The following is a 15,878-nucleotide window of genomic DNA, read 5'->3' as shown; positions in this document are numbered from 1 at the left end:
ATAAATAATATTCACGCTACATTCAAATCAATTAGTTTGTTTTTCTTTTACAATACACTACACAAAATCACTTAAAGTATTGAAATGATTGAATCTCAAATTCCCTTACTAAAACTTGATGAAACAAAACTGAATTAGCAAAGCTTTGGTCAAATTTATTGTTGCGTAAAAGCCAAGTGCTACTACAGTAAGAATAATTAACTGAAATTTCTAATCAAATGTATTTTTATTGATAGAATTTTGTGATTTTTTATCAGTTTTCATACATTGGGATTATCCGTTTGCTCCTATTACTTTTCTACTCTGCTTACATTATTGTCATAGTTGACCGATTGGCGTCGTTTGATTTACAAACAAACGCTATCACGGAACAGCTTAGTACCGTATCGCAGTGAACACGACCTGAAACGTAGGGAACGAGACAGACATAACGTTGTTATGTCTTAAACAACAGTTTGATACATAACAGAACCAACAAAAGATGAACTCTACAAGAACTTGCTGCTAGCCTGAGAGATGGTAACTTGGAGGAAACGACCGCCAAGAAGGCACAACCACAGTTCAAAACGTATGTGGAGTGTGATCTCTCCGCTCGGAAGAAAAAAGATGACGATCTAGTTATGCAGTACGTGGATGCACATGAGCTAAATGAAGAGGTCACAGAGGAACAGCCCCAGTAAAAATAATGATAAGTAGCCCATACCAAAGAAAAAGAAACAGAGATGAGGGAGATGATGAAGCGGGCAAAGGCGAGCAGTAGGATGAGTCCGTGGATGAAGGAGCCAAGGAGGAAGACAGGCCTGAAACACCAGCTTAGCGAGAATCTATGGCCAAAAAGAAGAAACGTAACATCGATGGAGAAAAGGGCCCTGAAGAAGAATCGCATTATTTACTCTCGTCATCATAGGACCAGATAACACTGGAACCTTCTCCTCTAACCATTGTTGGTTCCAGGTAAAATCACGATTTGTAACAGTGTGCCTGCTTTAGTTCGATTCCACGTTACAAGTCTTGTCTCCACGTACTCTTCACCCAGAAGCAATTGACATAGGATTTTCCTCTTCATTCGCCGAAGACTTTGTCTGCTTTCCAGGCTTCGTATCCTTTTCGTAATCCAGAACAGATTGTTGGCACTCTATCTGCCTGTGGCTTGCTTCTCATGATAGTGACTGTTCAGAGTTTTATTTTTCGTGTTGCTCTATCCAACGCTACACAAGTTCCAGAGTCAGGTCATAATCCTGTCAATAATCGAGGTAGCAAACGTGCTTGAAAGACTCGTCAAAATCATTGTGATATTTTTCCAATTTCAAACCGGCATACGCACGGCTACTGAACAGTTCCTCTCTTGCAAAAAAATAAACAGTCATATCCTTCCCATTTCAACAGCTATACTTATCATGTAAAGCCGCATTGTTAGAAGTTCTACCTTGAATCATCCAGTTTCTGTAGATTAAACCGTCCTTTATCCATTTCTCTTTATCGCAGTTTGACTGAATGATGATGGTACTGGAGCACCGTCCAAGTTTCTTTTGTTGTTTCCGACGGACGGATAAAAGTATATTAAATGGCTGAAAGCTCAACCAGGGTCCAACATTTTCGAAGACGAAATATGAAAATCGACTCTCCTCTCAGTCGCTTCGCTTCGACTAGGACTACTTCGGCATTCGTCGTCAACATGACTTGAATTGACTAAAAATGATTGACGAGCATTAAAAGCGAGGATGACTGATGAGCAAATGGTAATTCTAATTGACGTGACGAATGTATACAAATCTGCCTCTTTGTTCAACCTGACTTCAATTCACCACTACTTCTCGACCCTGACATGAATCTCGTTGCCCGCGTACACAATCTTATTTTAACGTCCATATAAAGTAATACGAAAACTTGATTTCTGATGCAAAAATGGAGTTACACCATTAATGGACGAATTCAGTCTGGAGGAACTCACTTCGATTTGCCGTGAAGTTCGTGGTGAAAATTTAAATGAGCACGGAGCTTCGTTAGAACAGTTAGCGACGGAGTTCAGCGGAGTTCTGGATGAATGTCAATGGTTGAATTTCTAATAATAATTTCCAAATAATTTATTTAATTAAATAATTTGCATGACGGTACAAGATGAATGTCTTGGAAAATACAATTTTTGTGGGATTTACATTTTCTACATTTCTACATTCTCAGCAAGAAAATCAAAATAAATTGCCTTTAACGTTTGAAGAGAAATGCGACATACTTATATAAAACAAGTAATAAATTGGAAAAAAAGCATTCGATTTTTCGAAGACCGATTCTTTGATACCGATTTAATCAGTGAATCGATCCTTATGCCATTTAGAAAATCGATCCGCAAATATCGAACTATTCCTAAAAATACCCCAATCCTACTTTGCATTTCCCACGATCCAAACCAAATAACACAACAAGTTAAGCTATGATATTAGAAGCTTTACATTGGAACGCCAGCTTACGTTGCTCGATTCATTCAATTTCTGTAGATTGAATCTGCTTCCGTCCTTTTTCTTATCGCGGTTTGACTATAAGGAGAAGGTTTCGCTCAATTTCATAGTCTATTCTAATAGTAGCACGAATGAATGAAACTGACACGAACGACATATGTTAATTTTAACATAAGATTATCTTGCTTTGATTGATTGGTAAACAACTGAACAAAGCATACCATCGGTACTTCGTGTACTTGCAGGCATAGATAGAAACCATTCGTGATCCATCAGCTCTTTGTTCAGTAACACCTATTCCAACCACTCCACGGTGCCAACTGGGGTACGAGTAACCATAGTAAAGATCTGATAACCAACCCTTGTCCGTATGCTAACAGGGAAGAGGATACCTATCTGAGTCTCTGTTCATCATGGAGTTGCAGCTCGAAACATCGTCTGTTCCCCATGTCAGGGGCGCCTGCTCATTGTCCTTCTGCCTGCGAGGGACTCCAAATAGAGCTATGCACAGCTTGGTTGACGGTCAATCAACGAATGAATGTGCAGATTGAGGATGCGAGACCACTTCTTCAACATCACATCTCTTTCGAAAAAAAACGCCGCATAAAACGCCGGGAAAAAATAGTGTGTGGATATGAAGCTACTTTATCGTTCTCGAGAATCGCGGAAGTTCTTCAACAAACCAAACACCTCGCACCAGGGCTTTGTGCTGCGGGCAACTCAATGATGCACACCTGAACAGCGCGCAGGCAACAGACCAAGACGACGTTGAAAAGGATGGAGTTAAGGAGGCCAGCAATCAGCTAAAGAACCACCAAGCAGCCGGTAAGGATGGCCTTGCAGCAAAGCTCTTCAAGGGAGGTCCGAGAATACTGGTGGAATGTATACACCGGTTAGTTGTAAGGATGTAGAACACAGAACAGCTGCAAAAAGAGTAGAAAGAAGGGGTAATCAGCACCATCTATGAAAAAGGTGACAAGCAGGATTGTAAGAAATACCGTGCAATCAGGATCCTGGAAAGTGTCCAATGTGCCGCGAGTATGAAATCCCTGCGAACCACATTTTCGTCGACTTTAAAGCCGCATATGGTACAATCGATCGACGACAGCTATGAAGAATCATGGACGAACACGGCTTTCTTCCAAAGCTGACAAGACTGATTCAGGCAATGATGAACGGTGTGCGGCGCAGAAGAGAATGCCGAACATTGGATCATTCTATTGGTCAAAGATATTATGTAAAATTTTGTGTTGTAAATATAATTTCTTGTTCAGAAACGTTTAAAATGTAGCAGAATACATTTGGTGAATCAATTATGTCGAAAACACGGGGGTATGAATGGTATAAGGCATCCAAATACGGCCGAGAAGGGACGAATGATTTGCCACGTCAAGGACGACCATCCTCCTCTTCAACTGATGAAAACATCGACAAATAAAAGAAATGGTGTTCGGAAACCGTCAAGTGAACAGAGCTAGACCGTGAATTAAATTTCTCTCACGACGAAAGACCGTGGATGATGTTTTAGTCGTGCAAAAAGTCGCCGCAGAACTAGTGCCAAAAACGGCTAAATTTTCTTCAAAAATTTCGACCATTTTAAATGAATTTTTCACCTCAAGTGGCGCAATTGTGATTGAACAAGCACCATTCTCTCCAGATATGGCTCCTTGTGACACTTTCCTATTTCCGAAACTCTAATTACCGTTTCGTGGGACCCGTTTTGACAACTTCGAAGACGTGAAATCAAATTCGCTGCGTGAAAATTCCTGAATACAGCTACGAAAAGTGTTTCTATAACTGAATTGAGTGTTGGAAAAATTGTGTTGTTTCAAAAGGAACCTGTTTTCTACAGCGATAATATAAATATAAATGGTAAATAAACCATTTTCTTTGAAAACACAATTTCCTGGTATATAATTGACATAATGTATAGCGGTTTGCTAAGGTTTTGCCAGCACTGACGCAGCTGACTGCAGCTCCTCTCTTTCGTGTACTACATTTCTTTTATTTTATCATTCACGCGTTTTTTATTTATTTCCACGGAAATCGAAATATCAAATAAGGTTCGATAATGATGAGAATCGCTAACATTACAAGATTATTGCGTGTAGAAAAAAAAATACGCAAAACTAGTGATCAAACAGTGATTCAACAAACTACCCTCGAATGGTTTGAAATAGACATATTTACCCCTGGCTCCAAACAAATATACCCGCAGAAACACATTATATTTATACACAGTGGCAAACCATAACCAGCAAATGAAGTGGAAAACTTTTTCAAACCACCGCAGTGCATATGTGGTGCAGAAGTGAAAAATGCAGCTCAACAAACAGCAAACTTTTCCTGGCACAATTACGATTTCCACTAACGTCCAGTTGTCATTAAAGTAGATCTAAAGGGAGGGGTTCGCTGTATTCAGGAGGTACATAATTACTGGATTCGCCCCTTATTCATACTGCAAACAAATGAGGACGAACTTCAGCTGGCTGCCACCGAAGACCGCATTGTTTATGTTCCTGAGAGGGCGAGGAGTAATACCTGGACATTAATTGAAAACTGCTTTCATGCGATTAGAAACGAATAATGAGAGCTTCGGCGGAGTAGACAAAATAACGAATCGAATTTACTTATGGTTTAACCCTTCGCAATTCAAAGTTCAGTTAAGTTTCCAGTTTCGATGGGGAGCCGAGGAAATATATTTTTTCGTTTGAATATTTTGAATATATTCACAAATTACACGTGTTATATGCTTTTTTTCCCCCAGAAAAATAATTCAACACAGTTCTATGCAAAATAACAAAACTGAATACTCTAAGATCAATTCAACCATATAAGCCATTCCATAAAAGAAAAATCAAACGTTGAATCTAGTCTATACATATCAAAATCCATCAATCATCTGCATTTTTCCCCTCTCGATTACAGCTTCCATGGAACGCATGAAAAATGCTGCTACCGTTGACAAATTGAGAAGTACAAGAGATAGGGTGAAAATCCATCACTCATCCATCGCATCGACCGCCATTGATACGCGAGGATTTCAAACTGTTTTCCATGACTCTTGACGCAAGTTACTGTTCTGAAACCTCTAACGGGGAGGGTTAGGTCAAGGAAATAGCATAATCGTTTTCTCTGTATATTTTAAGAGCAAGTGCCAAAACGATACTAAATTACAAACTGCTAATGATAAGGCGGCAAAAGGTGAACCGGTTGAAAATTGGAGGAAATCAGATGACAGGATCGCAAAAAACCATACACACACGTTCATGAAAAGTTATATTCATATTCATAGCTAATAAAAGTGGCAAAAAATTGTATGAAATATGCCGCACGCATAGATATGAGTGTGCTGTGAAAACGGAAAGAAAGTTTTTATTATGAATAAAGATGTGGCGCTTATTGTTACGATGTGGAAAATAGTGATAATAACAATTTGATTATCACGCCAGGAAAACAAAACAATTAAACGAAAACAGAAAATACACTACGCTATTTACTACAATAGATGTAAACAATTATCATCACTCCGAAACACAAAACAATTTAGCCAATTTACATGAGGTAAAAACAGTTCTAAAAGAGGAACATATTATTACAGATTATGAACTAGAGGTAACAAACAAATGTGGCGCACACAATAACGAATTGATGCATTTGCGCATGTGAAATTCCAAACGCTATGATATTGCAAATATTACCGATGAACATAATTAATGCGATTGTAAATACGAATAAAAGTAAGAATATGACAATTCATACTATAAGATAGATAATAATAACTATAAATAAAGTAATTGGAAAGTTACTCTTTTTTCTGATTTACATCCGAAATCATGAATATCTACTATCTTTTTTTCGGGCAAAGAAGAGGAAATATCATCCGTTTTTTTACTTCAGTGTATTGCTTGTTCTCGACGGATGCAGAAATGAACATACCTCAATGTAAACCTTGAATCATCGCAAACAAATGTACACAATTTCGTTCGAAACTGTTCGCTGTTAGGCAGCGGTTACACTGGATGCAGAAAAGTGATCGCACGTATTGTATGCAATAGTGAAAGTAAACAACCACATTGAGTTGCATTGGTGTGGTTACATTGCTTCCCCTTTGCTTCGTTCGAATTCGTCAGCTTCTATCGAACAAAATTGTTTGTTTCTATTCGTACAATCAAATGTTCGTGCGTACTCCGATCCAAAGTAACCTTAGCCTTAGTGTCAAAATGGAGTCAAGTCCGCTGCATAGTGCTGTAGTTGCGCTTCACAAGCAGTAACCCCGTTTGGTATGTATCGCTAGAATATCGAAAATGCCGGTACCAACAGTTCGTGATGCTATGGAACGATAAAATTAACTTAGAATTCTTAGAATTCTTAGCTAAGAACTCTTCAGAACTGAATAATTCATCGTCGTAAAATTAATCAAATTTATTGAACGACAGTCCAAAAAATGGCGATATCTGAAAATCCACCGAGACCTGGCTTTAGGAATCGTTACCTAAATGATAGGATGAAAACCAAACAGTACTGGAAATCGAAGATTATCTCGAAGGATTTTATCCACCGTTGAAAAAATGGTAATTGTAGAGCAATACCACATCCGCCAAAACGATCGCCATCTAGGTCACCTAAGGGCTGGTCTTGCCGTGTGAGAGTCGCTAGATCATACCACCCATCTGCGGTGATATACATATAGTCAAAAATAAACGGAGCCGATCACGTCCTTATATTCCTTACAAGACCAGAGGGGTCGCTTCTAGAGTATGGTACCTCTGCGATTACCATGGAAGATCCAAAATACAAAATTATCGACGTTCGATGAATTCATGGGAACGGTAGTGTCAACTGCGAGTCAGGAGTCCTTCGACTCATCGGGCTCCAGCCGAAACATCAAGAGTGATAAAATTAGAAAAGAGAAAGATATACAATAAATTTATGGACGCATTCCCCCTTTCCTGCGGCTATCCTGAATAAAAAGTGAAATAAACAAACCATATACACTGCGTTTCACAACTATAGAACCACTCCATTTTTCTAAGTTTCCAGAGATATGTAAGAAATCGATTGAACTGAAGTATATAGTGTAGGATATAATAACTATCTTCATTTATAACACTGGCCATTTGAACTTTATTGTTGTCCAGGCAAGAAACATTTAAAAAACAACAATTCCAGTGTTTCATAACTATAGAACCAGATGAAAAAAACTCTGACTCCTTTACAAAATTAAAGTCAATTTTACATGAATTACAAGAAGTTTCTAATTCATAGGTCGTCTACAGCTCTCAATCTGTTCAAATAACCCATTCGAGGTGGTTTCGACCAAGCTGCGCCATGTTGTAGTGTGTATCTCGTTCTACGTAGAAGTTACTGCTCGTTAAAGCTCTTCAAATCACTGACACTGCTTGTAAGCTGCAGTATACAATTCGTACGATCACTCCTAAGGAACCTGGGCTTCAACAATAGGCTTGGATGAATCGGTCAATTCGGATCTCGTCTCCAAATTATGACAGTGGGTACACCTTTTCCCAAGGTTGAATAAACTGACAACCTCACGATGGTACTTCTCACAATTATCAGATATCTTCGGAGAAGGCGACCTGGCGTAATGGTTAACGCTAAAAGTTACGTGTTCGATTCTCACTCCCGACGTTCTTTCTTCTCTGAAGCGACTCAACTCAATATTCTAACCCTCAGCGATCCAATCGGAGAGAAACGTGGTAGATGTTGCCACAAAATGGAAATACGGACCAATCCTGAAACTGGACAATCCTTGGTGGCAAATACCCAAGTTTCTTCACGTTGGGGAACAATCTCGGCCGAAAAAGCCACCCATATTGATGAACCACGAGGAAGTACAGAGAGTTCAGGCCTACTGAAACTGGAGTTCGGCCTGGGTTCAATCCCAGCTGGCGTCGTTGGGATTTTCTGAGGCGAAAAATCTCTGGTTACGTTTTCCTTCGGAGGGGAAGTAAAAGAAGTTGGCCCGGCTCATGAGTTGTTGAGTCTGATAGGTAGGAACAGGCGGAGTCACCTCCCTGATGTCGGTGATTGGCACTGAAGTGGCGGAAATAGGCCGACGAAAAATAAACGAAGATAAAAAAAAACAGCTACAAGCAGGGATATAAACTCAGGGATAACTAGGAAGAGTGGAGCTAGTAGTACTGTGGTAGAAGAGGATGCATTACCGGAAGAGCAAATCGTATTGAAGAGAACCGAGGGCAACCTGGAGACTCACCATGAGCAAGGAAACCTCCGAATGCGCGGACCTATCCCTATGATCCGTGTGGTTTCTGTGGAGGTGCATGCGAGAGACCTCTCCGAAGTCGTCTTCTCATCCATCGACGAAAGGTCTTAAGTTACTTCCTAGGGCGTAACAATCGCAGGACGTCAGCATGATCGGTTACTCAAAAATGACAAGGTGACAGACATCTTCAAGACCATGGAACTATTCAAGTTCACCCAGGAAATATCTGGATTAGCAGGCCATTTGTACCTGCGGCTGGAAAAGCGATATTTCCATTGTTACCGAGACCAACAACCAGGACAAATTCGCCAAGGAAAGCATGGAAAAACGTCTGTTACCTTTCCTCAGCAAACACGTAAAACCCGCCAAACGCATTTTCGTTCGACCAGATTATGGTCGTTACACCTTCAATACATTGAGCTATATCGGTCATTTTATATCGAGTAAACGTGTTTCATGGAGTCGCTGTGTATCGTTAGAAGTGTTGTATATCAGTAATATTTGTCACTGGGTTTGTCATTGTGTGACTTCATGAACGGTTTTTGCGTTTTCGGTTGGTGCGTTTTTCTAGCACACGCGCTTACACACTTTCGAGACGCTGAAAATTTCAACGATGCCAATCTACTTTTCAACAAAACCGCTACAACAAGGAGGAAAAAAACAAAACACCATATTAAGAAACAGCAGCCAAAAATCACAAAAAAAAAATCTCCACCAGTTCTCATCGCCAAACCATACTAATTTTCGATTACTAGGGAAATGTCTCCCTACCGATCGTAGGAACAAATATGGCTTTCAATGTATCGACCGATGTCCGGAAAACTTCGGCGAGCTGGAACCGAGCGAGTTTTTGCCGCAAATTGCGTGCACAAACATCCTCTTCAGCCTGTCAAAACCAGGGCCCGAAATTTTTGAAGGTGGAAAATAAAGACCGACTCTACTCTCAGTAGCTTCGTTTCAACTAGTGTTACTTTTCGCCGATGGAGAAGAATAAAGATGTTCCGAGATTTCAAATAATGTATATTTCAATATCCTGTGACATACAATATATATATATATATATATATATATATATATATATATATATATATATATATATATATATATATAAGTTTCGTTCACAATTTAAATGTTGTGTGACTTACGTTTAGTTTTTTTCTTCTCCGGTTTATTTCCTTCCTTGACTCCTATATTCAATTACTGCTAGTTCTATGTATGAAATTAATATTCCGTAGTTATAGGAAGTATAGTAGTAGTTAATTAGCAAAATTTTAATTCTTTTTACCGTTTGTTCGGTTCGTAGGATATAAGAATTTTAGGTTAAGCTCAAATAGCAGTCTTAGTCAATATATAATCTATAATAGAATTTTAAATTTTCATTACAATAGGCGTAAGATTTTAATTTGTTTTCCTTACTGTGATAAGCTCAATAAATTTAAGAAATTATTTTAACTTTAGCAACAAATTTTAGGATAATCAATTTAGTTTCACTGCACTGTACGTTCAACGCATTCATTTTATGATAAAACAAATAGACCTTTGTTCGCCCATCCATCCGTCATTCTACGACATGGGCGTGCGGCTTTGACTGGGGGCTCTGATATCTGAGGAGCGACACAACACCGAGGGGTTGTGACACTCCCCCCCGTATGCCAAATCCGGGAGTTGGCCTACACACTTTCGCTCCAGATATCGAGAACGGCTAATTTAACGGCTGGGCGTTCGTAAACTCCTCTTGAGGTTTGGACCGTAGCTCTGCGTACCTGACCTCCCTTCTCCACGATACAAATTACCTTGCCTTTCGGCCAGCAATTTCGTGGATGTTCAGGACCCCAAATAACCACTATGTCCCCTACGGAAATAGGTTTTACTTTTTTGAACCATTTTGACCTTTTGGTAATTTCAGGTAAATAGTTCCGCAACCAGCGTTTCCAGAAAGCGTTCGCCATAACCTGTGAAACCTGCCATCCACGACGCACGGTTTGTACATTGTCGTCACACAGTGTGAAAGGCTTCGAACCATCCGATGAACCCAATAAGAAATGGTTGGGTGTGAGCGCTGGTTCGGACTCGTTATCTACGGGAACCTCTGTCAAGGGGCGACTGTTGAGTACGCCTTCAATCAGGGTCAATGCACTACGCAGCTCCTCGTCTGTTGGGCGTCTACTTCTGAGGATTTCCGTCAGATTCCGCTTTACCGATGGGACAAGTCTCTCCCAGCTGCCACCCATGTGGGGGGTAGCGGGCGGATTGAAACGCCAGGACGTCGAAGCTGTAGTGAACTCCTTCGACAGCTGGTGTTTATCTAAAGCACGGACAGTCTCATGCAATTCTTTGGAAGCACCAACAAAATTTGTCCTAGAAGCAAACAGGAGTTCCTCGACGAGCAATGAAGTTATTCAACGCCATAATACACGAACTCGTGTTAAGTGAACTGGCGACCTCGATATGAAGAGCCCGAATCGTAAGGCACGTCATCAGGACACCCCAACGCTTTTCTACTTTGCGACCCGCAATGACTTCAATCGGCCCGAAAAAATCTACTCCAACGTGAGAGAATGGTCTGCTGAACGCAGCCAACCTGGCTTGAGGAAGCTCAGCCATTTCTGGTGGCACCGGACTTACATCGCGGTTCCGACACCATTGACACCTGTGTCTCATCTTACGAAGCGTTCGTCTCAGACGTGGAATAAAAAATCTTCGGCGAACTTCATTCGCAACCATTGCATAGTTTCGGTGATGATACCTTTCATGAAAATCGGCGAGCACCAAATGAGTGACGGGATGATCATCGGGTAGTATGATTGGGTACTTTTCATCTGGAAATAGGAATATACATTTCGCGGCCCTGCTGTTCATTCGTAAAATATTTGCCGGGTCCAAAAAGGGGCTCAGCTTGTGAATCTTGCTGCTACTTGTAACCTGCGTTATTCGTTCCCCCTCGTTATTAGAACCTACCAACAGCCTTAGCTCCTCTGCGTAAGCATCTCGCTGTGCCTGGTGAAAGTGGTATTCCTGAGCCCGTCGAAGTTCGTCGTTCGTTAGTGGTCCGCTACGCTGTGGTATTTTCTTTCGCTTGGACTGAACGTTATCCACGAAGCGTTGTACATATGCTGTTACTCTCACTAGATGCATCCATCGTGAATAGTTATTTGCCATAACAACCGGTTCTGCATTTTTACCATGGAACAGTGCGCTTGACCGAATCTCTTCATCAGTTGTTTCCCTAATAAAACTGCGTTTTGGCCAGCTTTCCTCCGGTCCTTTCAAAAATCCCGGCCCCAGAAACCAGCGATCTTCAATTTTCAGCTCCACCTGTCCTGTCCATTTTGTACCGTCGTCGGCAAGGTTCCACTCCGACTGAATCCAATGCCACTCATCAATTTCCGTAGTGTCTAGCACTTCACTAATTCGAGTGGCCACATACTGGCTGTATCGACGGTGGTCGGATCGCAGCCAGCACAGAACATTTCGGGAGTCGCACCAGAAATAGCGCTGTGATATCCGAAGGGAAAGTGACTTAATTACAGTATTAGCTAGCCTCGTTCCGATGACCGCTGCCTGGAGTTCCGATCGTGGGATCGACAGGTATCTTAGAGGAGTTACGCGTGTTTTCGCAACAACCAATACGCACTCTACTAAACCATCTTCCTCGAAGCGCAGATATACTACCGCTGCCATACCGTTTTCACCTGCATCTACGAACGTATGCATCTGGATTCGGGTTTGATCCGCGATCGATGTCGCGTGATGAAAACATCTAGGAATTTGAATGTCTTCCAGTTTCGGCAGCAATTTAACCCAGGATTTCCAACTTTCGAACTGCTTTCCAGTTATTTGCTCATCCCATTTCAATCCGATACGCCATACTTCCTGAAGAGTAACCTTGAGAATCATCAAGAAATGCGATATGAGACCGAGCGGGTCAAAAACTGTCATTATGATGCGAAGCAATTCTCGCTTGGTTGGAGCTCGACTCCCATCAAATAGCGCAGCATCGAAACGTCGATAGCAAATCTTGAACATGAAACAATCCGTCGATGTGTTCCACCACATCCCCAAAACGTTCTCCGTCGCCATCTCTGCTGATAAGTTTAGATTCTTCTCTTCAGTAGGTTCTTCGTTCAAGGCTTTCAGAACTCTACAGGAGTTGGAAGTCCAATTCCGTATTTCAAAGCCTCCTTGGGCGTGGATGAATTTCACGGCCTTCGCGAGTTCAATGGCTTCTTCTTCCGTCTCAGTGCTTGCAAGCATGTCGTCCACATAGTGGTTATTAATTATAGCGACGGCTGCTGCTGGATACTCTGCTTCGAAACGCTGAGCGTTATGATTTTTCACGAACTGTGCCGTGGTTGGCGATGAACGTGCTCCAAAAATCATGACTTCAACGACGAACGTGCTCGGCTCTTGCTGTTCAGTATCATCCCACCACAGAAAGAGTTGATAGAACTGATCGGTGGGTCGAATTCCTATCTGGAGAAACATCTCGCGAATATCTCCACATATAGCGATACGATGTTCTCGGAATTGTAGCAGAACTGATACCAAAGAGGTCATCATATCCGGTCCTGTGAGCAAAACGGAGTTGAGGCATACTCCATGCACGGAAGCGGCTGCATCCCACACGACCCTGATTTTCCCAGGTTTGTTGGGATTTATCACCGGGAAAGTGGGAAGACACCGTGTCTGCCCCTGTTTATGAACGAGTTCCTCTGGGTTAACCTTCCTTACATAGCCTTTGGTTTGGTATTCTGCCAACTTATAAGTGAAGGCACGCTTAAGATCATCGTCTCTTGATAGACGCCTTTGGAGACAGTTAGAATTTGAATGGTCATCGGACGGCTGTCAGGCAGACGGATAGTATCGAAACGTCTGAGAAGGCCCGTTTCGTACTTCTTTTCAGCGACTCGTGTGAAAGATTTCAACAACGATAGCGCTCTTTCATCGTCTCTTGACATCAGAGAACTCACCGGCGACATGATTCCCAAGCTATCTAGGCCAAAGTACTGTTTAACTTCTTGGTGAATTCGATCGTCGCTCTGCAGATTACACGCACAAATGTGGTAAGTGTACTTCCCGTCGGTAGCTGACCCCTGCGACGAACAGCCTCCGAAAATCGTCCAGCCCAAGTGAGTTTTTACGGCAATGGGCTCACCCAACTTTCCTTCACGACAACGTCGAACCAAGGAAACGTTGGCATGTTTCAAACCAATTAGAATTCTAGGCCTCACGAGATTGTAAGACTCAACTTGAATCCATTCCAGGTGTTTGTACTTTGCCTTCAACTCATCGACGTTTAAGCTCTGCAGTGGTAGTTCAAGTGCGTCGACCGTTCGCACGTCAGTAAGGTCAAATCTTTCCCCTTTCGATCCGGATATTCCGACATCCACCTTCCGCGATTTTTCTTCGAAGCGATGAGTTCCTCCTGTCCACCTAAGACACAGCGGTTTCGACTCTCCTGACAGTTCTAGGTCACAGGCAATTTGTTCGTCTAACAGCGTCAACTCGGATCCATCGTCCAGAAAGGCGTAGCACTCCACCTGCTTGCTCGACCCAAACAGTGTAACCGGCAAGTAGCGGAACAATTCCTAAGCAGTTTCCATTTGATGAGTGTTAACACTCCGTTCCTCGTTCGATTTCGTTTGAAAGGAACTCACTTCCCTCTCATTCGGCACAACGAGGTACTTGTGTAGAAGTGCATTGTGCTTGAACGTACATCCGTCGACACCGCATGGTTTACTGTTGCAGTTTCCTCCATGCTGTCGCAAACACTTACGACAAATTCTGAATTCGCGAACCGCAGCCCGGCGTGCTTCATACGAGAGCTCCTGAAATCGCTTACATTTCGTAGCATTCGGACAACTTCCCTTACAAATCGGACAACTCTTCGACACTATCGTTCCGGATTTCTCGGTGAACTAGTAGTTGACACTCGGACGAACGTTTGCAGATTTCTGTCCGGGTACGGTCACTGATGGCGATTCTACGTGTGTGTTGACAAAGGCTTTACCTTGGCGCTTCCCACGGGTGTCTTGTACATAGCTAAAGGATTTTCGAGGTTCTGCAACAACGCTAGCATTTTCTGCTATCGAGTAAATCCAGTCGGAAAATGCAACCAAATTCGGCTTTCTTGCTTTCTTGCACCGCCACCGCTAGCTTCAGCTATTTCATCCATCAGTTCGAACTTTCTCGCCATCAATTCCCGCTTCCGTTTCATTTCCTCAAACTACTACTTCTACTTCTTTGCAACTTCTTTGCTCTGAGGATGACCCTTAAGACTCGAATTCTTCACCATTTTCTTAGGTTTTTTTGATTTCGATCTCAACTGCAACTGCTAGATTGGCTTTCTTCACTGCACTTCTGGTGTTCCTCTTCTGCTGATTTGTCGCCGCGGTCTCGCATTTCGAACAAATCCATTCGTAGTCTTCGACATCCTCCGTCACTCCAGCACAATCGAAATGAGTCCAACCTTCACAACAGTCGCATTGGACCATCCGGCTGTTATCAGCAGTCTGACACAAATCACAACTCCGTTCCTTCATGGGGGCGAGCTGCTGAGGGGCTTTCGGTGATTTCTTCTCAACCCCTGGCTTTTCCGTGCTTGTTGTAGCCTTGCTGGATATAGGAGTAGTAGGTTCGGCTGAGTCGGACATCCTCTCCAAGTAAACGATATTAAAAAATGTTACTTTTCCCCGATGGAGAAGAATAAAGATGTTCCGAGATTTCAAATAATGTATATTTTAATATCCTGTGACATACAATATATGTAAGTTTCGTTCACAATTTAAATGTTATGTGACTTACGTTTAGTTTTTTTTCTTCTCCGGTTTATTTCCTTCCTTGACTCCTATATTCAATTACTGCTAGTTCTATGTATGAAATTAATATTCCGTAGTTATAGGTTTTAATTAGCAAAATTTTAATTCTATTTACCTTTTGTTCGGTTCGTAGGATATAAGAATTTTAGGTTAAGCTCAAATAGCAGTCTTAGTGAATATATAATCTATAATAGAATTTTAAATTTTCATTACAATAGGCGTACGATTTTAATTTGTTTTCCTTACTGTGATAAGGTCAATAAATTTAAGAAATTATTTTAACTTTAGCAACAAATTTTAGGATAATCAATTTAGTTTCACTGCACTGTACGTTCTACGCATGGAATTCACCTCTATTCA

General features: G+C 41.6%; 2 protein-coding genes across 3 annotated transcripts in view; one reads left to right on the top strand and one right to left on the bottom strand.

Moving 5' to 3' along the window:
- Positions 1-6,254, top strand: part of LOC129771206 (lachesin-like) — a 156,279-nt gene extending 150,025 nt beyond the window's left edge. For both annotated transcript variants that reach the window (XM_055774634.1, XM_055774626.1), the window contains exon 12: positions 5,385-6,254. The gene's annotated coding sequence lies outside the window, so the exon portion shown is untranslated. The remainder of the gene's footprint in view (positions 1-5,384) is intronic.
- Positions 6,255-10,370: 4,116 nt separating this feature from the next.
- Positions 10,371-14,779, bottom strand: LOC129761373 (uncharacterized). The gene is made up of 5 exons (XM_055759095.1): positions 14,711-14,779; positions 14,358-14,618; positions 13,671-14,288; positions 11,447-13,542; positions 10,371-11,058 (listed from the first exon to the last, which is right to left on the bottom strand). Exons 1-5 carry the CDS (start codon positions 14,777-14,779, stop codon positions 10,371-10,373), a joined length of 3,732 nt encoding a protein of 1,243 aa, XP_055615070.1.
- Positions 14,780-15,878: the final 1,099 nt, after the last annotated feature.

The sequence above is a fragment of the Toxorhynchites rutilus genome, chromosome 1 (assembly GCF_029784135.1).
Source record: "Toxorhynchites rutilus septentrionalis strain SRP chromosome 1, ASM2978413v1, whole genome shotgun sequence".
In the NCBI taxonomy this organism is placed as follows: domain Eukaryota; kingdom Metazoa; phylum Arthropoda; class Insecta; order Diptera; family Culicidae; genus Toxorhynchites; species Toxorhynchites rutilus.
Note: the sequence above shows the minus strand (reverse complement) of the source record. Positions and strands in the feature narration are given on the sequence as shown.

Coding starts and splice junctions, on each gene's coding strand:
- LOC129761373 (XM_055759095.1), bottom strand. CDS start 14,779: ATGCTAGCGTTGTTGCAGAACCTCGAAAATCCTTTAGCTATGTACAAG. Junction 14,619..14,710: donor CACCCGTGGGAAGCGCCAAG/GTAAAGCCTTTG, acceptor GTCAACTACTAG/TTCACCGAGAAATCCGGAAC. Junction 13,543..13,670: donor GCTTGGGAATCATGTCGCCG/GTGAGTTCTCTG, acceptor TCTGCCTGACAG/CCGTCCGATGACCATTCAAA.